General features: G+C 43.0%; 1 protein-coding gene across 2 annotated transcripts in view; it reads right to left on the bottom strand.

Annotated features, from left to right (window-relative positions):
• UBE3C (ubiquitin protein ligase E3C) overlaps positions 1-21,441 on the bottom strand; it is a 104,328-nt gene extending 82,887 nt beyond the window's left edge. The window contains exons 1-4 of one of the 2 annotated variants that reach the window (XR_009462713.1): positions 21,195-21,441; positions 13,035-13,088; positions 8,249-8,323; positions 6,481-6,627 (exon numbers count right to left, since the gene is read on the bottom strand). Coding sequence is in view for 1 of the 2 variants with exons in the window: in XM_006264384.4 (XP_006264446.1) it covers positions 6,481-6,627; positions 8,249-8,323; positions 13,035-13,088; positions 21,195-21,260 (342 nt within the window). In the remaining variant the exon portion in view is untranslated. The remainder of the gene's footprint in view (positions 1-6,480; positions 6,628-8,248; positions 8,324-13,034; positions 13,089-21,194) is intronic. The other variant, XM_006264384.4, reaches the window with a different exon arrangement.
• Between the last annotated feature and the right edge of the window lie 4,007 nt (positions 21,442-25,448).

Consider the following 25,448-nt stretch of genomic DNA (forward strand, 5'->3'; position numbering starts at 1 on the left):
AAGTCCCCGACTCAACCAACAGTCCCAATAAAACCAATGAAACTAATCACACAAATAAGTATGAGTCAATACAAGTCAAGGTATTACATTTTGGTTTTATATAAGAAGAAATGAAAAAGTACCATCTGCTACATTTTATGGTATATAAAATTAGGTGTATGCATAACTAAAAATAGTTATGAACTAACTAATGAGAAGATGACACTCTGGGATAATAATCCATGCCTCAGGCTCCAACTCCTGGATTATTTTACTAAAGCATAATCTCATTTTTCATAAAATGCAATTTCTAGCCTTAGTTCTTCCAAAGAAAAGTTGAACAAATTGTATCTGAATATGAACAAATTGTGCCTATCTGAAGTAAGAGCTCTAATGTGTAAGCTGTGCTAGACAGTGCAATAAAAAGCTAACTCTGAGACCCAACTGGGGTGTCATGCTAACACCTCAGCAGAGGAACGACTCTGAAAGAAGAAAAATGCAACAAATCAGGCCCACCCAACCAAACAGATATCTCCCAGCTGCCGGAAGTACTTGGCCTCGATAAATTCTGCCACTCTTGCTTCATGTAAGATTTGGTGAAAGCAGAAGTGGATTCCTCTACTCCACCATCAGACAGGACCACAAGCATAACAGGCTCCAGCATGTAGGCATGTCAAGGGACCCCAACTGTTTCAGTTTAGTCCCAAATCTACTATGGAAAGCCTACATGCAAAAAGGTTTTCTCTAGGATTCTCTTAAATAACAATATCACTTTATAGTTTGTGAAAAAATAGTATTTTGTTCCTCACTGCTGCACAAATCATTCATGCTTATAGCACTTTGCTGCTGAACTAGATATAGCCTTTAAAATTCTTTGATTTTTTAAATTTTTAACCAGAATATTTCCAAATATGCACTCAAATATAAGGCGAGCCCCCACCCCGATCAGTCTTATATTCTCATACCAGCAAACCTTCCCCCTTCCCCACCCCCCAGAACTACACTGCCTATCATTAAATTGCTGCTAGAAGCAGCATGTGCTCACTCAAGGAAACCACCTACGAAGCTTATTCAGTGTAGTCAACACCGAATATGGCCATAAGCCCACAATGGGCAAAACACACTGATAGAAACATGCTTGTGTTCCTGTGTCCCTTAAAAAACAGCCAGCTATTCTTCCAAGAGGAAATGAGCACCAGACCTGGAGGTACCACTTGGAGAGGCTGCAGCAAGCTCCCACACTGTCTCCTGGTGCCAAAAATCCTGATGGGAACCTTTTTTTTAAGGGACAAATATATTAATTAATTAATTAAAAGGGAAGGAGTTCCCTCCACAGGGAACTGCCACAGGGTCTGGAGGTACTACAATAGTCAGCACTGGGAGGGCCAGAACCAACCCTGACACCCTCCCCTTGGTGCCAAAAATGCTACATTTGATATGCTGAACCTTTTTATTTTCTCCAAGTTTTATTAAAAACACACCTATCACCCTACACTTACAAAGCTTCACCTATTGAGCAACCTTGTTTTACCAAAACGTTATAGCGCAAAGACAACTATACATCCAAAAACATACAACTACATATAAATGCAACCCTCAAACAACATGCACTGACTTCCCACAAAAGAAACTAGAGGCGCACCAACACATCGGTCCCATATTGTATCAGCACCAATAAAAGGAAAATTGACAGTACTGGCAATTGGCTTTTTTTTGGCTGATGTGGCCAATAATGTTGCTGATAAATGTCGCACGCATGCGTGCAGCTGCAGCGCAGTATGCAGGCAGCCAGGAGTGCAACTTGGCAGTGTGGAAAGCAGCGTCCAGCTGGTAAGTCTGCTGTGGGGGAAGGGAAGCGGCGTGGGGGGGCAGACTGAGGCCCCCATGATGAGGGAGGGAGTAGGCTGGGGCAGGGTAGGTTCCAGAACATCTGGTGGGGGGGGGGAGGGGTGCTAATGAGCATGTGGATCCTTTTCGGGGGGGGGACGGGGGGTGTATCTGGAATACAGACACATGGTGTCTACAAGCTAAATCGAGCCTTTTGGCACTGGACTAAAGTCATGCATAATTAGTATTATGTACAAGCAGAAATGACTGTAGCAGGGTGCAGGGCCTGGGGAAAATCAGCCTGTGTGGGACCTGGATGCAGAGGCGGTGGGGGGTGGAAGGGGAGCAGACAGATGCAAAGCCGGTCCAGCTCCGCAGGGCCTGGGGCAGTCACCCCAATTTGCCCCCTCCCTAGGGATGGCCCTGTGTATAAGTAGGTACAAAAGTACTGCTCAAAAGTATGTTTATGGAGTACCTGTGCTGAAACCTGCAGCAGTTTGCAACAAGTTAAAATTCATCAGTTCTGGATTAACTTACCCATTTTAGCTGATTTTTTAAATTAAATAATTTTACAAGGAGGAAGCAAGTTTGACCACCTGAACCAGAGATCCTGCTCCTGCCTTTGTTCAAGGTAATTTGCATCATCACAGAGCCTCATCACATAGCTCAGAGACACCTTACCAGATCAGAAATGCCTGCCCAGAAAAGCATTCCATCTATTTACTCCTCGGTGAAATATGAAACACCATAACCAGAAGGAAATATCTACATCCTCCTTACTACCAAACAACTTCAAGGTAAACAGACTATTCCAACTTTTCTCTGAACCTAATCTGCATATAAAATGAACTATTCCAAACAGGAGATTTTACCACACCTTCACTCTTCTATGAAATAAGAACTATCATTTCTACCCAGGAGAACACTTACAATCTTTCCTTTTTAAAATTCTAGACCTGCCTATGCCTGATGAAGGATGTTTGTGCCAGAAAGCTTGTAATTAAAGAATTTTTTTTGCAAAAATCTAGTTGGTCTAATAAAAGATATCATACCTCTATCACAAGTCCTGATTGTTTTTGCAAGTTACTATGGCCATTTTTATTACAAAGTCAGTGGTTTTTTGGTCCCTTGCACTTCAAATAAACAAGATGGAAAGAGGGGGCAGGAAACTGCTGCAAATCCTGTGTCTGGGTCAGGGCCAGAGTCAGACCCACAGCAGCCTCTTGTCCCCATCTGCTTACCCTCTACAGCTTCTGCCCTCCCCTCTGTCCCTTTCAACCCACTTACTGTCACAGACATCTCACTTACTTCCACATTGTGCTTGGGGAAGAGAACAGAACCTGAGCAATCTGACAGTAAGGGGAGGGGAAACAGGAAGGCTGCAAGCAGAAAATGGGAGGTGGGGGTGAAGGCAAGGGGACCACCTGAGCCCCCCAGCCACTATTTTCCCTGCTGTAGCAGCGGGAGGAGATGAATTCAAGACAACCCTCTGATAAGCAGATTCTACACCAGGAAAATTATAACAAATGTATAAAGTTTCCATATATAGAATCTAATTATTGGGGGCTCGTTTTATATTCAGGCTTCTCTTATATTCGAGTAAATATAGCATTCTATCATTCATGCCCGCTATCTCTTCCCTAAATCCTCAAAGTGAAAGTTTTCCGTGACTAGCATCATAAATAAAGTCAAAAAAGGGTGCAGCACTAAAGAGCATATAACAAATGTAAATCCTGCATTCAGCAATAATAAATTCTAATTTTGCTTTCTCTCTGACCTGGATTCGCTGCTAAAGTTTTATGATTCTTTTAATGTTTTATGCATTTTTTATGTCTTTATTCATTGCTCATTTCCACTGAAGTTAATGTAATTATCAATTATGTTATTCTTTCAATAGAAATACCTCCAAAAACCCTGATGACATATGAACAAGTCAGGGTTAAGTACCACCTCTCTTAAACAGACTTTTTAAAAATAATTTATAAAGATTGGCAAATGTTGTTGACTTTTTTGTTTCTATTGCTACAGAACAGGAAGGCACAGCAATGAAATCACTGCAATGGGCAGAAGATGAAATAATGCCTGTTTGGAAGTTGCCATGAAAATACTAAATGTCTGGAAGAAAGATTGGAATATTAGTTTAAATATGAACTGGGAACTACATCTTACTTCATCAAGAATCTAATATCTAGCTGCTAAAATAAACATTACAGGATGCCTTCTATACAGGCACACTGTTCAGGTGGCAAGTGACAGACAGGCAGGGACAGATCAGGGGGTGCTGTGGAGTGGTCAAAACCCCCTTCTGCTGTGTTTTACAGTGCTGCCACTACAGTCCCTAGTGGAGCCCAGCACCCTCTGCAGCACTCTCCTCAGCTGCAGTCCCCGGGGGGCTGGAACAGGGACCAGCTTACTGCCACTGATGTCCCTAGCAGAGCCTGGCACCCCATGCAGCTGATCCCTGAAGCTGGAGTCCTCAGACTGGCAGGGGAAAGCTAGAAGGGAAACAAGCAGGGAGAAGCCCAGCACCCCACACAGCAGCTCCCTACAGATAGAGCTTCTGGAAGCAGGCAGAGGCAAGCATTACCTCCATCTAACTCAGGGATAGAACAGGCCACAGGGCTCCTCTCACCCTGCTCCAGTCAGGGGATGTGGAGAACAGTTGCATAGCATGCCAGCCCCTGCTCGGGTGGTGGCAGTAGGTGGGTCCCCCCCTTACTACATCTGCTGCCCGCCCTACCCCCAGGGTGGTCCACACTGGCTTGGGGGCTCCATCCACACCTTGCCCTTACCCTCCCCACAGTCAAGTTACAGCATCAGTAGCATCTGCTGCACCCCCCTTTTTAAAATTCTAGACCTCCCTATGGCCCCTTGGGAAAATGGTACCACTGGTGACTGATAAACATAAGTAACCTGAGATTACAGGAAGGTGAATTACTTGGAGGTATGGCTTTAAGACTGTCAATTTTAAGTCAAAGATATGGTGTAAGAATTACTATAGGAGTTAAAAAATGACAGAGGTAAAGAAATTATTAAGAAAATATAACAGACTGAGGCTAACTGTTATGAAGATTAAGCTGACCTTGAAAAAAAACAGTGAATTCTGGGAAAACAGAAATGGCTATTTTTTCTCAAATAAGATTAAACACAAAGCATCATGTAAGCATTACTGAAAGTTATGCTAGGGTATATAGTCCATACAATTTCTGATCTGGTTGAAAGGTCTTACTGCTGAAACTGGCTTTAAAAAAAACCCCCATATACATGTGCAGAATTATAGTCAACTCATTTTAGTTCCCACGTTCTAACAGAAAACAAGTAAATATAGCTTCCTGTTATTATTTACTTCCTTTGCCTATAACTGAGTCATCAATGTCAGCAGGAATTTCCTCTGGAAAAAACTTATAACAACTGGGTTAGCAGGGGATGCACATATTCCAATGTGACACAAAATAGCTTTGTTATTTTATAAATCTCAGATATAGACTAGTAGAATAAACAGGCATATCAGGCATTAAAACTGTGTGTTTAAGTGCCATACATACTTACAGTGTTATATTAATACACTAGGTATACCTATGCAGAGACAAAAAATTAACCTGATAGTTAAAATATGCTGCCTAAGACATAAGTCATTCTAAATTGAGAAATAATACAGGGGAGAATCTCTTCAGATAACGCTTTTAAGATACACAAAACATTCATACTAAATTTATAAAATCTACGCTGAAACATATTTAGAAATGGCTTTATAGGCACTACAAGGCATTTTCTTTATAAATTTAAACAGTTGTAACACTTTAATCTTCACACTTTTATACCCTGCTTGATTTCAGGTTTTGGAATTTTACAGTGGCCTGGAAAATGATATGCTGTTCTTATCAACCACTGAAAAATTACGTAGTCAGTATGCAGCTAGAGAATTAGGTACAAATAAAACACCACAGCTAGCAAAGATTGTAAGTGCAAATTTTTTTGTACAAGCCATGTAGGGTACTTTACATAAGGTTCTCTCAATTTTGCTTTTGATTTTTAAAACTGAATTATAGTTTCCGTATGCATCAGAAGAAAATCTTGTGACTGTTGCATTTGAATTAGGTTGAGAAGGAAGTACATGGAAGAAAGTAAGACACCAAAAAAATCTAGTAACTTTGGTTTTTCCTGAAACTAGATTTTAAAAATGGTTACAGAAAAGCCACAATTCTAACAAATATATCAAAAGAGTAACTAAGCTTCTTTTGCCACTACCCCCTTATTTTTACTGAACAAATTAAAAGTAAAGGGTGCTGACAGACATGGAAAAACAAACAAACAAACCAGTGCTTTACCAGAAAAGGAAACACATTCGTTTGACCCAGCTCTCCCAAAGTCTGTACAGATCAGGCACTTCAGCAAGGCTTTTTGGTACTTTTATCTAAAGCTGATTCAATCAGCTATTAAATAAAAGCACCAAGAAGCCCTGCTGAAGCTCCTGATCTATACAGACATTGGGTGAGCTGGGTCAAACTAACGCAATGCCTCTTCTGAGTATGCACTGTGCTCTAGCACGGGGGTACACCAAGCTGAAAGTAAAACACTAGGTCTCTTTTTTCCACATCTGTAAGCAGCCAATGTGCCTTGAAAATGCAAAAAGTAGAACTATTTACTTCAGATGCAAGTTGCACTGGTACTCACCAAACGCTTAGAATCTTCATTCTGTCTATAGAAAAACAGAAGTTGACGGACTAAGAGGGTCAGATTAGCTCCCCTGGTAGTGGAAAAAGTTCCTCCAGATTGGGCCAAATTAGCACAGCGATCAAATTCACTTCTTTGAAGAGAATGCTAAAAATTTAAAAATAAATTGAAATCATGCATTGCTATCAAAATAGAGGGGCAAAAATTTTAAAATACTGATAACAAGTCTCCATCTTTACTGAGAGGTAAAATAATGAAATGCATGTAGTGCTCTGAGTTTACATATGCATTTAACTGTTCATGTTGTACAGATCCCCTCCACTAAATTATCCCGATTCTTTGTTCACAATTTATTCTGAAAATTATAATGAAATATTATGCAAAAATCCAAAGCATTCATAATTATAGCCAGCTCACCTTTTTAATTATTAGAACTATGCTAAATACCATAATTACTCAAACCTAAGATGACCCTGAATTTGAAACAACCGCTCCCCCCAAATTAGATTCTATACGTGAAAAATTTGTTATAAATTTTGATGTATATAATCTAATTTTTCAAGGGTCATCTTTAATTCATCCGCCATACTGCTGTAGGAAGGCAGGTGGTGTGGGAAGGTGAAGCAGCTTGCCCTCAGCTTGTACCTGCCCCCCTGCCACCTCTGCATCCTGCCTGTCCACCAGCTTCAGACCCCACTTCCCCTGCTAGCCTCTGCCTTCCGTTTCCACCCCCCTAGCCTTTACCCTCACTTCTCACCAGCACGCTCCATCCCCATTCTAGTCATTACACATGGTCACAGCCCAGACCCCATATGCAGGCTGCAAGCTGCTGCAACGGGCTGGGCTGAGGCATACTCAAGAGTCCCGAGCTGCAATGTGCGTGAGGCCTGCCAGCACAGAACTAAGGTAAAGGGAGGGGGGAAAGGGGAAGGCAGGGGAGCAGAGGCTGCACGGAGGGGGAAAGAATAGAGGAAGATGGGGTGAAAAGGCTTTGGGGGGGAGATAGCAGGGTGCAGAGGTGGAGGGGGGAAAGGAAGGCAGCAGCTACAGCCACAGAAGCTGCCTGTTTCCCCCCACATACATGATTCTAAGGCAAGGGACTTCCCGCCCCCACACCACTATGTTAAATGGTGGGGGGCGTGATCTTAAAAATTAGTAAATATGGTAATTTTAATTGGTTTCCAAGTACAGAATTCCAGATAAACATAAACCCTTTTTGAGCTACTCCACTGTGTATATCATAAACAGAAATCACCTTCTGACAGAGTGGTAATTAAAAGTATCCCCTTCTAAATCAGCCTCTCAGAAATACAAAAATACACTCTTCTGTATCACACTCAAGGAACACCTCTTCAATCATCTGACATGCATCTGGTCTGCTTTTCAGAAGTGCTAAATAATCCCAACTTATCTTCTTTAAATTTGGGAGCCTTAAGGACCTGATTCAGCAACACTCTTATGCATATGCTTAACTTCACGAACATTAAGATTCACACTGAAGTCAATGCTTATATGCTTTGCTGAATCAAAGTTTACCTTATAAAAATCAGGCCAAAAAAATAAAATAAAACCAACTTGTGGGAAAAAAACCCTGTATTTCACTATTTTACATGAATTTCATTGGTTGCTAAAATAAGCTACAGCAATTAAAGTTTATCAGTAGAAATGACTAGCAGTAGTGTTAAAAAATGCTAGTTTCAGCTAAACAGTTGCATCTCACCCTTTCCTTCTTTATGGGGAGGAAACACAAAACAAAACAAAAACCTACTTGGTGTTTTCTGTCCCTGTATCCTCGTACAAAGGACTGGATGATTATTGCATTTTTCAGCCTTCGTCTTTCCTCCTAGAAAATAAAGGATTAAAATAAAAGATGAAGAACTGATGCTAGTTCTATTGTTTCATCAAATGGATTCTGTTCTTCTGCAGATAGTTCTGTGTTTATAAAAATTAAGAAATCTTTATCAAAATAAAAGGTGTTTGTGAAATTGATCCACAATTCAAAGATACATAATCTAGATCCCCCAAAGAAAGCTTGTGTTTACAGTCTGTTTACAGCACTATATAAGCAAATTTTAATAATCAGTAACTATATGAAACATTGCTACAATTGCAAAAACTTGATATGAGCTTTAAAAATCTTATTAACCACAGAATTTTACCACCATATTCCTCAATGACTGATTTAAACCTGAGAATTCTCTTGCACCTTTGCCCAGTTTCAGAGTTGCAAGGGTTGTTTCCATTTGGATGAGAAATCAGCTCTAGGGATCAGGTATATTATTGGTGTGAACTCACTGCCTTCAAGGGGACACATCAGTGAGAAAGCTGCTACTGAGACAAAGATGAGGTACCATGGGCCCAGGAACACGCTATGGAGAGAAAGAACGACATTTCCTCTTCCTTGTAATTCAAATCAGCACCCAGAAATATCTTCAAGTGTCATCCCCTCACAGATACTTATATTCAGAAAGGATTGTGTATAAAGCCAAGTTGGCTCAAGTGGTAAACAAGGGGTAGCACTCCCAGCACAAGTAATTCAGATAGCGCTGAGTATCAAGGGAAGCATGCAGAATTAAGTTTCTTTTAACATCCTTACACTTTGGAGGTTCTCAATGGAAGTATAGAGAAAACAAGGCACATGAATAAAATTTCAGGTAAGGCATTCTTGACGGTAGTGACTGAGGATGGGGAAGTATAGAGATTAGACAAGAGGCAACTCAGCAAATAGCAAATGGAGATAGATTAGAATTTCTTTAATTGTTTTTTTTCTTTTTCTTTTTTAAATGTCTGACCAATTCATCCCAATATACATTTTTAAGACTTGTCCAGCAAAACAAAAAAAGGCTAAAGATTTAGTTGACATCTCCATCCACACTCAAAACTGGAAAAAAAAAAATCACTGTAGCCTGATAAATTATCTTGTCATTCTAATTTACTACTGAGTAACTTACCAAACATGCCTCCGTCCAATTTTCTAGGACATGTCATTTTTGAGATGTGGCAGAAAAAGTATTAGAAGAATTTCAGAAACACTTTCTATACCTACAATATATTGTTCAGTTCCATATTCTCAAAAGAGCTGATCATAATCATCTTTTTTCAGCAAATGACTTCCCTGCTAGCCACAGACTAAAGAAGAAAAAATGAAACAATAAGGGCTTCTTTTTAAATGAATAAAGGGCAAAACACAGGAAAAATGTCTCAACCTTAAATAGGGAGAGGCACCGCCTCTTCATAATATCAAAGTAAAATTACATTGAAAGGCAGATAGTTTCTCCCTCTCTGTAGGTATGTTTCATCTTAGAATACATAATTGTCAATTAGTGACCCATAATAGCAAGTGTTTGAAGTCTGAGGTCATGCTGAGATTTCATCACATGCACTTTTTTTTAATGCTAACTGATTTTATTCTCAAAGGACTCGTTCTTTTGAAAACTGCCCTATAAGGGAATTTCTTTCATTCTGTAAGCCTGTAACATATGTGGATAGATACTATACATCTAGAGTTGTGCAATACAAGCACTTAAAGCATATGTCTATCAGGTACCATGTTTTATTTCTTCTACTAGTACCAGGAACATAATGAGAGTTATCAGCAAAACATTTCTGAAATCCTAAATGGTATTTCTGTATGTTAGTAAAGATTAACAGATCATAAAACTGAGGAGGAATTTAAGATACAAGATACCATATTTGTATGTAAAATTCCAATTACTGAATGTTCTGATTCAGTACACAACTGTACATTCAACTGGGAAATCAAAGCCTTGCAGTTCCTAAAATTCAGTAATTATGATTAGTAAAATCACTGAGCTACAGCAGAACCTGCCATCAGTATGATACTGGCCAAGCACAGGTTCATGGGACAATAGTTGCACACTTTTGATTAGCATCAGAACTGTACATTTATATTTTAAGCCATTGTTTGAGATGAGACTTACGTCAGATGACTTACTTTCCTTTTATATTACATCATCTTAGTACTATATTTATTTGAGACAACTGTGTTCGTAAAATGGTATTTTCTCCCTTTCAGTCCATTTTCTTTTCACATTTAATTCTGAAGTAGAAATTATCCAGAGCAGCTGACTAACGTCTCCAAGTCAGAACTACAGCTTACTATGGACACAATGAATCACCATCAATGTACTTATCTAGTTCTTCAAATGTTTTACAATACAAGTGAGAATCATAGGAAATTAGAGTTGGAAAAAAACTCGAGGGTCATCTAGTCTGACTCCCTGCTCAGAGCAGGACCAGCCCCAAATAGATTATCCCAGCCAAGGCTTTGTCTGGCTGGATCTTAAAAACTTCCAAGGATGGAGATTCTGCAACTTCTCTAGGTAACCTGTTCCAGTGCTTTACTACCCTCGTAGCCAGAAAGTTTTTCCCTAATATCTAACCTAAACTTCCCTTGTTACAACTTGCAGCCAATCACAATGTTGCTTTTATAGATGGGAAAACTGAGGAACAAGGCAAAGCAGCATGTGACAGTGCACGGTGTGTGCCTGCCACTTGCAACCAGTGGGTTGCGTAGCCCCGGTGTGAGGGGGCGGTAGTGAGAGGCCCCGGTGGGAAGGGGGCCAGCGGTGAGGAGCCTGAGAGGGGCGGTACATCGAGCCTGATAAAAGGCCGGCACAATGACAGGCCTCGAGGGGGCAGAGTCCTGCGGTAGCAACCCAAAGGGGAGAGTACCCTCGACTGGCCCATGCTGGGGCCAGGACCAGGATGGTCAAAAGGGCCAGAGGCCCACCGCGAGGGACGCCCAAGAGCCAGGGGCCTGGGGTCCCGACTGGCCTTGAGGTGGGCCAGGGCAAGAGGCCGAAGGTTCCGGGGAAACCACACCCGAGAGGGGAAGATAGCTTCGGGAAGGGAGAGAGCAGGACGGTGAGCCCAGTTGGGAGGATGGTAGTGTGTGGGGCCTAAAAGACCGGAGGCTCGAATATGGGGAGCCCCAGTGTGAGGGGGCGGTGATGAGCGAGCCCCAGTGTGAGGGGCGGTTATGATTTAAGGAGGGGAGGAGTGTGGCGGAGCACAGGGTGCTCCTGCCACTTCAAGGGCCTGGAGCTGGCAGCCTCCAGGTGCCTGATTGCAGCAGCCATTTTGAGGCTTATATAAACCAAGCAGTTGGGCTGCAGGAGGTCAGGCAGCAACATCGCCTGGCCAAAGGGCTGCTGGGTGAATGACCCGGAGGTAAGGGGGAGCTGCAAGGGGATGGTAGGAGGCTCCTGGTCCTGGGCATGACCTGAAACTGCACCCTGCCGGGAGTAGGTGGTCTGGTGGGGCTCTCAGTGGTGCGGGAGCCCCCAGGAAATGCCAGGCCAGTTATCACCCCGGTGAAAGGCGGGTCGGGGCGCCTTAACCCCTAGCTCCCACCACCACCGGGTGGGTGACCCCTGAGTTGAATGAGGGCCGAGAGGGCCAGTGTTTGTGAGGGGCCCAGAGAGGGCGGACCCCGAGAGTGGGAGTGATGTGGGCAAGGTGCTGCGATTGCTCCTAGGAGGAAGGGAGTAGCGACACGGTGAGGCCCAGTGTTAGTGAGTGGCTAGAGAGACCCAGCCCGAAGGGGAGAGTCCCCTCGACTGGCCCATGCGGGGGCCAGGACCAGTGAAGGTCAAAAGGGCCGGGGGCCCACCGCGAGGGACGCCCAAGAGCCGGGGGCCTGGGGTCCCGACTGGCCTTGAGGTGGGCCAGGGCCAGGTAGCCGAAGGTTCCAGGGGAACCACACCCGAGAGGGGAGCAAGGCTTCGGGGGGTGAGGTAGCCCAGATGATGGCGGAGTGGCCGCCTGAGTAAAGAAGACCATAGTGGGGTCTTGCATAGAAGATTCTGGGGCCCAGTGCGGGGGCCGGTGAGGAAGAACACCGTGATGCCATCTGCGAGGCTTGGGCTGCGGTATTAGGGGAGGTTGGAGCCGCAGAGCGCCCCTTGGCATCGGGGCATTACAATGGGCAGCCTCCCGCTTAATTATCATCTTAATTGAACTCATTATCATCAAAGGCATGGCGGGCGAGATAAGCGGGCGGTTGCCCAGAGACAGGTGGGCGGGCCATGGAGAGCTTGGCCCTGAGTAGGCCTGCTGTCACGGTGACAGGCAGGCGGGCCACAGAGTTCGGCCCCGGCAGGCCCCCTTGTCACACAGCAAATTGTTATCAGTCACCCAAGAAACCAACTGCAGAACCAGGAAAGAAACCAAAGTCTCCTGGGTCCCAATCCAGAGTAACCATTTTTCTGATCACTGGGATGTATGATGAAAATTACTAGTCATTAAAGGCCTGATCTAGTACTCAGAGTGAAGGGAAAAATTCCCATTGACCCAGTAGGCATAAGACAAGGAAGTAAATTATCCTCTTCAAGCATTCAAATAATTTTGAGAGTTCTAATACCAACAAGAACAAAATATAAAGCCAATAAACTGAATAATGAAATCCACAGAGCATTTCTGAGTTAAGTTCAACTACAACAAAATAAGAAATTGTGAACCATAAACTTCTGAACTAGATACCAGCACATATGAAAGCTTTTATTTTCCCCAAGATGCAATTTCTATGTTACCTCTCGTTTCCGCCTTTCTTCTTGGGTACGATGTAGTAGAGAAGCTTTTTCTTCCTGAAAAAGAAAAAAATGTTGCTGCAGTGTTTTCACTCAAACATGTTTATTCAAAAGTTCAAGTATTTGAATAAAATAAAGATGCACCTTTTAAATGGCTCAACATGAAAGATACTTTCCATTTTCAACAAAATGTAGAAAAGTGAATTTCCGAGACTTTAATTCTTATGGACCCAGATCAGCTGGAATTACGTTTGGTACTTTCCTTCAATTCGTTTGCATTAACAGCTAAGCAACTTGCCCATGGTTACATAACAAGCCTGCAGCACAATAAAGTTTTCTTCCCAAGTTTTAGTCCACTACCCTTAAAGGCCAAGTACAACTATTACACTGTTACCGGTATAAAGTGATCAGAAACCAGTCTATACCCATAACAGAATAGAAGTTCACGCACAGACTGGTGGAATTTGTCTATGCGTGAACCTGGTCTAAGATTTGCTCCCCCCCACTTCCCCCCCCACACTGCCCCCAGGGAAATGTTCGTTCTGTTCACTACTGATCTAAACTACACCGTTACAGAAAACCATGTAACTTGGTTCAATTCTGCCTCAGGCTTTCTGAATATCTGTACCTAACCTCCCCCCCCAGCAATGCATGCTATGAAAAGCAAGATGCCAAAAAATGTTCTCTAATCATGAAGAATATTTTTAAAAAGTTTCAGTTCTTTTTTGTTATTATCCAAGATTTAATCAAAAGGTACAAAAGGAACCTTTCAGGAAAATGACAGCATAAGTGCTCTTTTGAAAAGCATGACGGCATATTCAAGAGGACTTCAGAAAAAAATACTATTAGATGTAAAAAAATCATCTGAAAATTCACATTTAGACCAATACTAATGAGTCTCCACAAACACAACAAAACTATAATCATGCACTGTTGGTAAAAACCACTTACTAGATAGGTGTATGATGTTTCAAAAGAAAAACTACAGGTATCTGTTTGCCTGTGGTACACAGCACCCAACTCCCACTGGCCCCTGGCACCTCTCCAGGTCTGGGCCAAAACAGACCCTTAAATTAACCTATGTGTCTATTTCCACTCTTGCCTCCACTACACATGGGGACTGTCTCTCTTTGCCTAAGCTCACACAGTTCACAGAAATTAAGAGAAACATTAGTTTTGCAAGAAAATATACACCATGACAAATGAAAGGATTTGGGGGGGAGGGGTATCCTTACTTGTTTTAAATGTATTATTAAAAAAAACATCTTTTGTGTCTTGAACTCCAAGTATGCAACATACATAGCTGCAGCTACTGACGTTTTAAAACATACCAAGAAACTGGCACACATTATGACTAGTATCATAATGTGTGCCTACCGGGTATATTCTGTACTGATAGAGGAAATGGTCATAGTCCTCTCTTTAATTTATGAAATAACAGAATTCAATACAAAGCACATAAAAAATGAGCAAAATACTAAAAGAGAATAACCAAAAAAAGGTGAGAAGCACCTAGCCTAAATGGGATTTAGTATTTTTGACAGTACAGTACAGCAAGCAGAAAAAAAACAATCCTGCAAAAGAGGTTTAATCGCATATTCCTCTAAATACAGTGTCTTTAATGTCCAAAGACACCACAAAAGAAAGTTATTGGTCCTCAAAGAGAAATGCTTCTGCATATGTTAAACTCCATAAAAACAAATAATGAAAAGAATGTAGTTAGATTGTTTGATCTTCACTCTATCACTCAAGTGACAGGAGTCTCTCACCCCGTTTAAGGTAAAGTTTGACCACACCATCCAAATCATAAATTAATACAATTAATAGTGTCACAAAAATTAAGTATCTACAAATAAATGATAATTGACAGCATGAATCAAGTATGAATTAATTGCTAACATGATTTCAGTACAGAACTTTATTTTCCAGCAACTGACATCGTGTGGATGCTCTGGCTCTTGAGGGAACAGTCTCAGAACAACATTCCTGTTTAGAAACAAAATCTCTGACCACTTACCAGTGATCTCTGTTCCTAGTCACTGTCTGGCTGCAGGCAGAGCCAGTAAGAAAACATTCCTGCTTGTAAGCATGTTACTAAACTTAGCCCTTCTCACGTTTCGGAGCTGGCTGGAGGGAAAATCAAAGGGAGGGATATAGAGAGGAAAGCATGCCTGACTAAAGATGAAAGGCAGTGGGTAAGCGGTAAAGAGAGGAGGATAAAGAAGATGCTAGAATGTTAAGTGAAAAAGGAGCCAAAGAAAATAAAAACAGGGAGAAAAAGAATGGAGAGAGAACATACCATTACAAAACCATATCATCTTATAGCCTGCTTCTTATCCCATCCTACCCCCTTTTATGAGACAAATTTCAACAGATTAATAACTAGTAGGTTACGAAAAGGCTATTTCCTCACTCAGGAACGAAGAGTTACAAGTTGCACTTATAAAAATGCAATGTAGACCTTTGAGTCAATATATAAATGCTTAAAGTTCCAACGTGCAAAATCTTCTACTCTTAAGAGTAAAAGCTAGAAAGAATGGAGTACGAACAGATTTACAATGAGTACAAGAATCAAAGTATACAGACTGGCTACAAAAGAACTAAAGGACAGGTGAGATGCAGTAATCTACATATATTTGACAGAATTAAATTACTTCAGGCTAGCAGAATGGGATATCAGAAAAATATTTTTTAAGGGTGAAATCTGTTCAACCTCCCAAGGAAAGCAATGGAAGCCCCATCACTTAAGGCACATAAAGATTAGACTACACAAAGCACAGGCAAATGTACATTAGGGAATAAACCTGCTTTGGGAGGGAGACTAAGAGACCTATTAGGTCAACTAGTTAATCTCTAACATGCATGCCTGATGATTTATGATTAAATTAGCTTCAGAGAAAATCTCAGTAATTATTTGTATTACAAATAAATCTGGCTACATTTCTTTGTTTCTGCATTTAGAATTAGAACGTAGGGGGAGGAACAGAGCACAGCAAATTTCACCAGCATTTACAAAATCTATCACAGCAGACAACAGCCATAACAGTCCGTCACAGAGGCTGTTACAGGAACTAATGTAACTAGGGATATCTGCAATCTCATTACTGGTGTTGAGTCATATTTGGCTTCTCTTTCCATCTAGGATGTCAACCACCCTGCTAACAACTGCCAGATGATGTTTCTGACTCCCTCCATTGCCACACAGCTGTGGCTGGAAATACTGGTACATTGGGAAATCACAGAGGCTACCACACTGCCATGGCCTCCAGAATTACCTCCATCTCAACTTCATTTTCACACCATCTAAAAGGTGCTGCTACTTGCTGACACCCTTGCTGGACAGTCAGCCACTTTGAGTGGCAGAAGCAAATGCATCAGAGAGGCACAGGAAATGAAGCTGCTGTCCTTGTCTTGGTAACCCCAGGTCCAAGTCAAAGAATCACCACGGTGGTTATAAATCATGCAGGAAGAGAGGATGATGGGGGAGGGGGGAGGAGAGGAAACAGATAAGAAACTGGAAAAGGAAGGATGCCATACAGCCAGGATTCTCTGGTGACCTTGAAAGCCTCTGGAACTTATGCACAAAAGATCTCTGAAGAACCCCTGACCCATATCAAATCTCCAGGCCAAATGGATGCTTACACAGAAAAACTGCACCCTTCAGCTCTTCCTTCCACCATCATTTTCACCAATATCTTTAGTGGGGCTGTTCTATATTGGCCATCAGTGTTATTGAGTTCTGCAACAAACCACAATGAAGGCAAGTGGGGAACACGGGGACAGCAATAAATTCCGCCACCTAACATTTCCTAGGTGTGTTTGTTTCTCCTGCCCTTTTAGTTAGTTCCCAGTTATGACACTTCTTCTTCAAACTGAAACATTTTGGGCAAATCCATCTCTGGCTCAGTTTCCTATTCCAAAAATTCTCCTCCAAAAAAGCCACCACATAACGCAAAGTACTATCACTTTACATCAGAAACAAAATTTCTGCATTGAGCCCTGTACAGCACAGATTTTAGAAATCCTTAGTATAAAGAGCTACCCCAGGCACAATACCATATGTTAAATAAACTCCAAAATTTTCACTGGGAAAAATGTTTGTGACTTTCTGCTTATATCACTGCTAAGATTATGTTCAAAAGTAGGCCACTCTACAAAATAGCATGTCAAATCTACAGACTTACATTAAAAAGGTGATCTCTAGGGATAGAAACCCTAGCACCAAAGAAGTAAATGGAAGCACTCCATTGACTTAAATGGAGCCAGAATTTTACCCTAGATTACCAGCACTATGATCTGATCTTAGAAACAATTTATATATAAAACACAGTGCTTACAAATATAATCTTAGTGTGTTTATATACGTGCTCCAGGAGTGGGTGGTGTGCTTTAATTAGAGAGGTCAGCTCTCAGAGCCTAAATAAAGCACCCAGAACATCTCGTGTGTGTGTCCCCATGGTTAAAAATGGTGGTGGGAATGCTTTAACTGAAGCTCATTGAACAAGCTTTAGTTAAAGCACCCCCGCCACCATGTTTAAGCATGGGAACGCCGATACATGAAATGCTGGAGTCTGCCGGAGCGCAGTAACTACCATGCTCCAGGAGACTCGATTATTCAAGTCTGCTCCAGCGTGATGTAATTATAGTGCATCAGAGTAGCCTCACTGCTCATGCATAGGCTCCCTTAGACACCAATTTTATATTTATATATGTAACTTTCCTGCTGGTGGATCCACAGATGAAGACCTCTGATGCTATGTCCAGCTCCACTAATTTCACTGACAGTCTATGTAGACACAGGAGTATGCACCACTGTGGACCTGTTTGAGGATCTGATTCTAGGACCATGAACACTTTGAGCTGGGACAGTTTGTAGAGCAATAGGGCCAAGTTCACTGGTTCCTGACTTCACTGTAGGCACCTCCAAAATACAAATAAATTGGTTATAAGTTTAAAAAAATAGTTATTTGTGCTGTGATAGCAAAGATTTATATTTTCAAAGCCCAATAACAACTTTCCCAATTTTTCTGAAACAGAGGAAAAATTGTTAATTTTTAAGTTTAGAAATGTTAGCTTAGCTTCCAAGGACATAATAAAGGACTGAAAACATCAGTTTAGAATGGAACAGGTTCTGCTGTCTTTATTGTGAGTCCATAATTCATAGTTTCAATTGAAATAAGGCAGGCAGGAAAAAGAAAATATCCAAAAGATGTAATGCATATTTTGTGTTGAGAAAGTTTCCAGCAGGTTGCAACCCATTTTTAACAGTATTATTTTTAAACACTCTCTCTACAGTCATAATGTAGATTTTTAAAAAGTCTGTTGCAAAATTTAGGCTTTTATGTTCTAAAATTCTGGATAAAAGTTTCCACTATTTCAAAGTCAGGACTCTACCCATGCTACGCCCTTTGCAGGAAAGTGGCCATATTATACAATAAAGCAATATCATTTTTCCCCAGGGTTCTAAAAACCAAAACACAAATTTAAAATATTGTAAAGCCCTCAGACTATTTCATTTCACACAGTCTGAAAAGTATTACAACACATCGTTCCATGTGAAATATTTGTAAAAGAAGTATTCCTAACGAAAAAATAATAATTAAATCCTCCAGCTAAAATATCAACACTTTATTTTTGAAAAAAGGATTCACAGTTCTTCCTCCAGAAAAAAGCAATGTGAATCATACCACTGTAATGAATTCCAGTAGTTCCTGAAATTCTATCTCTCTTACAGATCCACATCATTATACACAAAAATCCTATAATGACATCTGTGCAGTCAGACTCCTGTGCACCTGTGCTGATCTCACTGAAGGCCTGCTGCTCTAAATCCTACTGTTCCTTGCTCATCGTTTAGTTAAGTGTTCACTACAGTATGCAAAGTGCTTCCTTAGGATCCCACTTCTGTATCCTATTTAAAAAAAATCCTAATGCAAGGACCCTCCTTCTTAAAGTGACGTGTCATTTAAAAAAAAAAAAATCATACCAGTACACTGTAAATAAAATTATAAAAATGATTACCTCCTTATTAGAAACCCCTTACATTATTAAAACTGAAAGAATGTAAAAACCCAATTCACTTGCCACTGGATAAGCTTTAACTTTTCTCATTTCTACTAACAGGAACACAACTAAAAATCAAGGAGATCAGTTTCACTTTCAGTTCTGTAATGCTCAATCATTTCAAGTTGCAACCACTGCAAGGTGGTATTTATTTTAACATAGCTGTTTCCACTCCAATGTTCTTGATAAAAACTTACAAAATGTCATGCCAGAGCCTGTAAACTGCAAGAAGCTCCCCTGGATAGATCCCAAACATCAAGCAAAGCTACCTTTAAAAGGGCTCCATACTGGTGCTGGTTTGGCCACATGGATGCAGTTACAGAACTGACACACAAGTCTTTGCTAGGGACAAAAGTGAAGCAGCCTTGACAAATGAGCAGTACTCTAGGTCTGACTGTAACAAATCCCACAAGTCAGTGTGTAGCTTTCCACAAAGACAGTTAAAAGATTCTGCAAGACAACTCTGTGGACCCTCAATTCATCCTTACATTAACAAAAAAAACCCAGAAATGATGCAGTCAGAAGATTTTTGGGCTCCCAAAAAGAGGTAGCTGTAGGAGCTGAAGCATGACTAACCCAAAATGCTATTAAGATTTCTCCTTAAATTTTCAACCTGCCAATCCTGTTCACTGAAATCTATCACCCAATTAGAGGCTATAAAGTACAGACCTAGCTAAGAATGAAAATTGAGACTAGCAATGATAGTCAAAAGATCTCAAAAACCAAGGGGCTTTGTAGACACCCAAGCCAAGGTAAAAAAAAAACCCTAACTAAGCATAAACCTAGTAGTTATTTAACTTTCAGTGAAATAAACATTAGTAACAGATTTGGGAAACAAACATATAACTAACGTAAACAGTCAAACTGAAGTCAGCGGGATTACTTGTGGAATGAAACATTACTAGTGGTGTCTGCAGGGATAGGCCCAACGGTACAAAAACACAAGATGTGCATAGATTTACTTAGAATGAAACGCTCAACAATTATTAAACTTTAGCATTACATTACCGTACTTTTTTAAGCAAGCACCTTCACGAGCTTATGCTTCATGTCATTTATCTGCATTAATTCAACGTATTCATGCACCACGCTCTGTACTATAAAATCCTGTTCTAATCCTTCATCACAGACATGAATCCAACTGCCATTTTCATCAGGCAGAGAAATTAATAACAATAGCAGAAGACATTACGACACTTTTTCCTCTGTTTCTGGAGAAAGAAACCTGTCCTGGAAGTGATGCTATTAGCTGTTATAACTGGAGGCCAAAAGGATGTAAAATGCCTGAAATACATTCCTGAAGAGGCAAGCCACGCTCTGCCATTCACCTCTTTCACCTGACATTTATTCTACCTTCCACGAGCAAAAACATGATGCCTAACGAGCAGAAATGTCGTCCCCTCACCTGCTGGAAGTGCCAGCGGAAGATGAGCTGGGGGGGCACAAATTAAGAGTTACGTAAACTTGGCACTGCTCTGCTGGATGCCGGCCTTAGGGCTATTCGTTATGCCACTGGGCAAGGGCCTAGGCCCACCACAGAAAGCTATCAGCCTTTCTTAAGAAAGAGACCACCGAAGACATCACAGTTGATTTCTCTGGACAAATCATAGAAAACTGGAAAAGGAGCGAGGTCGCGAGCGTAGCGGGGCAGAGCGCACTGGACAGGGCCCCATGGCCGAGTGGACGCAGCCAGCGCGCGCGGCTGAGATGCGGAGCGGGGAGGACCCCCCTGCGGTCCCGGGGCTTCCTGGCCGGGCAGACAAGCAGGTTGGGCCAGGTCCAGGGGGAGGCTGCCAGGAGGTCCTGTGGCCTTGCACGGGGACGAGGGATGCCTTCCTTAGGAGGAGGTGAAGCAGGTCCCACCTCAGTGACCAAGCTCCCTGCCCGGCTCCGGCCTCGTCCTTCCCCCCGGCCGGGCTCGGGCCGCACCTCCGGCTGCTCCGCCCAGGGGGTCCGGCTGGGGCTGGGCCAGCACATCGCGAGGCCGCAGAGGCCCCTGCCCGGCCGCCAGGCCCAGCCCGGGCCCCACGGCTCCCCTGCAGCACTGCCCGGCGCGGGGAGTGTACAGGGCGGGCCGGGCCGGGCCCGCCGGGTCTTTACCTTCCTGCTCGCGCCGCCGAGAGACACCTTGGGCCGGGTTTTGAAATCCCCCTCGAAGCTGAACATGGCGGCGGCCTAGCCCATGGGGAGCGGAGCGGAGCCGAGCCCGGGGCCTCGGGGAACGAGCGGCGGCGGCGACGGCCAGCCCGGCTCCAGCTCAGGCTCCGGCTCCGCCTCACCCCGCGAGGGCGGGGGCCTCGGCTCGGCTCGGCCCGGCCCGGCCGGCTCCGGAGACAAGATGGCGGCCGCCTGCAGCTCCCTGCTTGCGCAGCCGCCGGCGCCGCGCCGTGGTGGGGCGGGCCGGGCCGGGCCGGGCCGGGGCGGGGCTGAGGCGGCTCCTGGCGCTGTCCCGTCCCCTTCCTCCCTGCCGGGGTCCCTGCGACAGCAGCCGCCGCCCCGTGTCCAGCGCGCCCCGCCGGGCCCGGGCCGGGCCGGGCCGGGCCGGGGTCCCCGGGAACCGGCCTTGTCACCAGAACAGGGCGCTCGGCCCGGCCCGGCCCGGCCCCGCCGCGCCTGGGCCACACCGGGGTGCCCCGGCGCTCCGTCAGACCTGACGCCAACACGACTCGCCCCGTGGACCCCGAGACGGCAGACAGGATTGCTCAGCGTCAAAAAGACACTGCTGGGCGTGAAGGCCGCCACGTGCCCCCGGAGGCTGGGTGGCACGGCACTGTCGGCGGGTGGCGAACGTGGACCAGCGATTGGCGACCACCTGCAGGCGTTGCCGGCTGCCTCGGCGATTGGGGACCGCCTGCAGATGCCGCCGGCGGCGTTGGCAGCCAGAGGTGGCGAGCGCCATCAGCGATGCTTTTTGCAGGGGGCGCGCTGCCAAGCGCAGGGTGCCCGTGCGCCTGCACCCGCGTGCGTCCCCTACACGTCCCCAGCGCTGCGGGGGTCTGACTTCTTTGCGCCAGAAGAATTGCTCAAGTGTTTTCCTGTTCTCAACTAACGTGTGAAAACAGACCCGGTGTTTCTTTCCCCTGAGTCTCTCAAGGGGGTCCTCGAGTCTAAAAAGGTTGAGAACCATTGCCCTAGCGACTAGTCAGTCAGACACCTGAAATGTACCTCTCTATAACGGAGGTCAGCTTTAACCCAGCGTTCGTAGAAGGACACTTGGGGCAGCGGTAGTTTTACAGAGTTTGGATTATGGCCGTCGACATTTAGAAACAGGTCCTGGTACAAAAAAGGTCGAGAACCACCGGACTAGAGCAATTCCTCTGTTGCAAAGGACTCCAAAAGACTGTAACAGAGCAGGATGTTTTTAACACTAAGGATTTTCATTTGAAATCTCCGTGTTTATCTTGTAAATCGTGTTTGCACATCTAACGATGCCAACGTTGCATGGCATCCTGCCGCACCCTTGAAACGATCTCAAGGCACCCCAGGGTGCTGTGATCCCCTGCTTAAAATCAGCGCCCTAACCTAACAGCTGAATATGAAGCCCTCTGAAATGTGGGGAAGTTTGAACGGGATGCAGACTTAGCAGTTCTGGCCTGTCTTAATGATCCAAGATACAGAGTTGATTCCAATCCTGCATCCAAATAACTAGATGTACGTCCAACCTGTTTTCTTTGTGCATAATCAATAAAATCTGTATTTAACTGAATAAATTCCTTAGAGCCCAGGATCAGATCTTTCACCTGAAGCAAACCTATGCCATTCAATGAAAACAAAAAACAGTAGCACAATTTTGTTCAGACGCTACAATAAGCACGCATAAAACTGACAATAAAGATAGAGGAGCCTATCATATAATTATTATTGTAAATACATTCATATTAACATTGCGCAGTGTAGGAACTGAGGGCTGCACAGAAAATGGAGAGAGCAAGGGGAAGAGTATGCCGTTAGGAAATGTACACAACCAAAGTTGTGGCATGTTCTATCGTTTCATTTGCTTGTTCTCTGTCAATCAATCTTGGGGTTTTATCCTTTCAGTCACAAAGAGCTGTTACAGAAAAACAGTCAAATAACAACACAGTAATGATAAAGGATTTATTGAGCACTTTATAAGGTACTACACTAATATTAATAGCCTAAACCTTTTCCCATTTAGTAATTAATTCTTTACTTGTTAATCCTCATAGCATTCCTTCACAACACATAAAAACAGGTGAAGTGCCTCATAGTAAAATATAACATTTTTGTATAGAAAGTTTGGGAAAATGTCATTCAAAAGTTTCCCAGGTGTTCAAGATGAGTGAGTGATGATGTATTTATCAGAATGAATGATGGGTGGTTTGTTTGTCCATCTTTGTTTTTTAGGGGGGAAGTTTGTTTTTGGTTTGGTTTTTTTTACTTGGATGTGTTAAAGAAGGCTGAACTTCAAAACTGCAGAGTTGGCATAGGCTTAGTCATTGAGGGGAATTGCAGTAGTACTAGATAAGGTTGACTACAAGTGCTTTATTTTCTGGGCTTTCACAATTTCAAGAGGTGATCCTTACTCCTAGATATTGTGAAATATCATAAGGCCGAGTCACAGATTCATCCCACTGCATTGCTGCTACAATATCATCATATTATGGCATGCAACTTAATCCTATTTAACAAACTCCAAAAAGCAACACCCTTTGTAAGAGAAATTAAGGTATTTCATTTCTGGTGAATTTTAACCAAAGTAAACTATTTAAACCCTAGGAATAAAAACTTAAAGGCCTGCCCCAAAAGTCTGACTTTAGCAGGCTTCAGATCAAACCCAGGGTAGGGCTTTCATAGAGCAGGCCTTTAACACGTATGCTTTTGACAGGGTCCAGTTTTATTCACTTTCACGTTATGATGATGCAAGGTTCATCCATTAGTCATACTATTCCTGAAGCTGTGATTTGAGGATTCTTCCATTTGGGTTAAACGATGTGAAACTAACTGATGAATACATGCTTGAGAAAGTTTAATGATTTTTGTGCGTGCCCCTAGAGGCCACTCTAGTTGTAGTTTTATAAAACAGAGGAAACTAACAAATAAATGTGTGCATCTCTAGCACTACATACTGAATAAAATGGTTGTGAACTCACTTCACAGTAATTTCATGTAGATCCTATTTCCTTAGTTTGCTTATGCAGATCACATTATTTAAATGAAACTGTCCTGAAAAGGGCCATAGCTTCAACCTCAAGCTCTTCTCTAAATACACATAAAGCTGTATCAATCCTTACTTATTATCGAGGTTCTATTGACAACTGCTTCAGAAGCAAGAAAATGCCAAGGGAGACAGTCAGATTCAAGCAGGACAAGCTGTCAATCTATTGTTACAAAGACCACCATCTTGCTGTTTCTTTGTTCAGGCTGATTTTGGAAATGCCAAGCATTTGTCTCTGACCCTTTAAGTCATTGGGAGACAACATTTTGGTACGCATGCTACAAAGAAGCCCCACACTCTTCCAAGGTGCTGCTTCTCTCTGCTTCCCCCACCCAATTCACTGCTTTGCCTTCTGCTCCCAGCCCTTTGTTCCCTGTCTGATCTGCTTTATCTGCCACTGTGTTGCTGGTTCCATTCCCAGTTTGCCACATACCACACACAGGCTGCCCATGCTACCTGTGGCATGCATGCCACAGGTTGGCCACCCCTGCTTTAAATTATCTATTAGTTAAAATCCATGAGTTATGCAGAATCCTCCTTGAATCTTTAAAAAGGAAATTCCAGATTCTAAACTCACACTGGAGTGTAAATAGAGTAAGTGGAGTTGCTCTTTATTTACTCCCAGTGTAACTGTGATCAAATTCTGATCCCAGACTAGGCAATGAGATAAGGAAAGGTGATCACAAAGGAAGGAAACCAAAGAAAAAATTCTGGTTTCTGCATTGTTTCTCATGTTAAACAAGACAAGACTGAAATTAAAAAAAGTTCCCCTGATATTATCAACAGTTAGCAGATAAAAATAATACAAATATTAAATAATACCTAACACTTCAGCAACAAGAGGAAGATCAGGGAAAGTGTGGGTCCCTTACTGAATGGGGGGAGGCAACTTAGTGACAGTTGATGTGGAAAAGGCTGAAGTGCTCAATACCTTTTTTGCCTCAGTCTTCACAGGCATGGTCAGGTCCCAAACTATTGCACTGGACAGTACAGTTTGCAGAGAAGGTAAGCAGCCAGGAATGGCAAAAGAACAGGTTAGGGACTATTTAGAATAGCTGGACATGTACAAGTCCCTCATTACCCAAGGGTGCTGAGAAGTTGGCTAATGTGATTGCAGAGCCACTGGCCATTATCTTTGAAAACTCATGGGGGTTGGGAGAGGTCCTGGACAATTGGAA

The sequence above is a fragment of the Alligator mississippiensis genome, chromosome 5 (genome assembly GCF_030867095.1).
Source record: "Alligator mississippiensis isolate rAllMis1 chromosome 5, rAllMis1, whole genome shotgun sequence".
NCBI lineage: Eukaryota > Metazoa > Chordata > Crocodylia > Alligatoridae > Alligator > Alligator mississippiensis.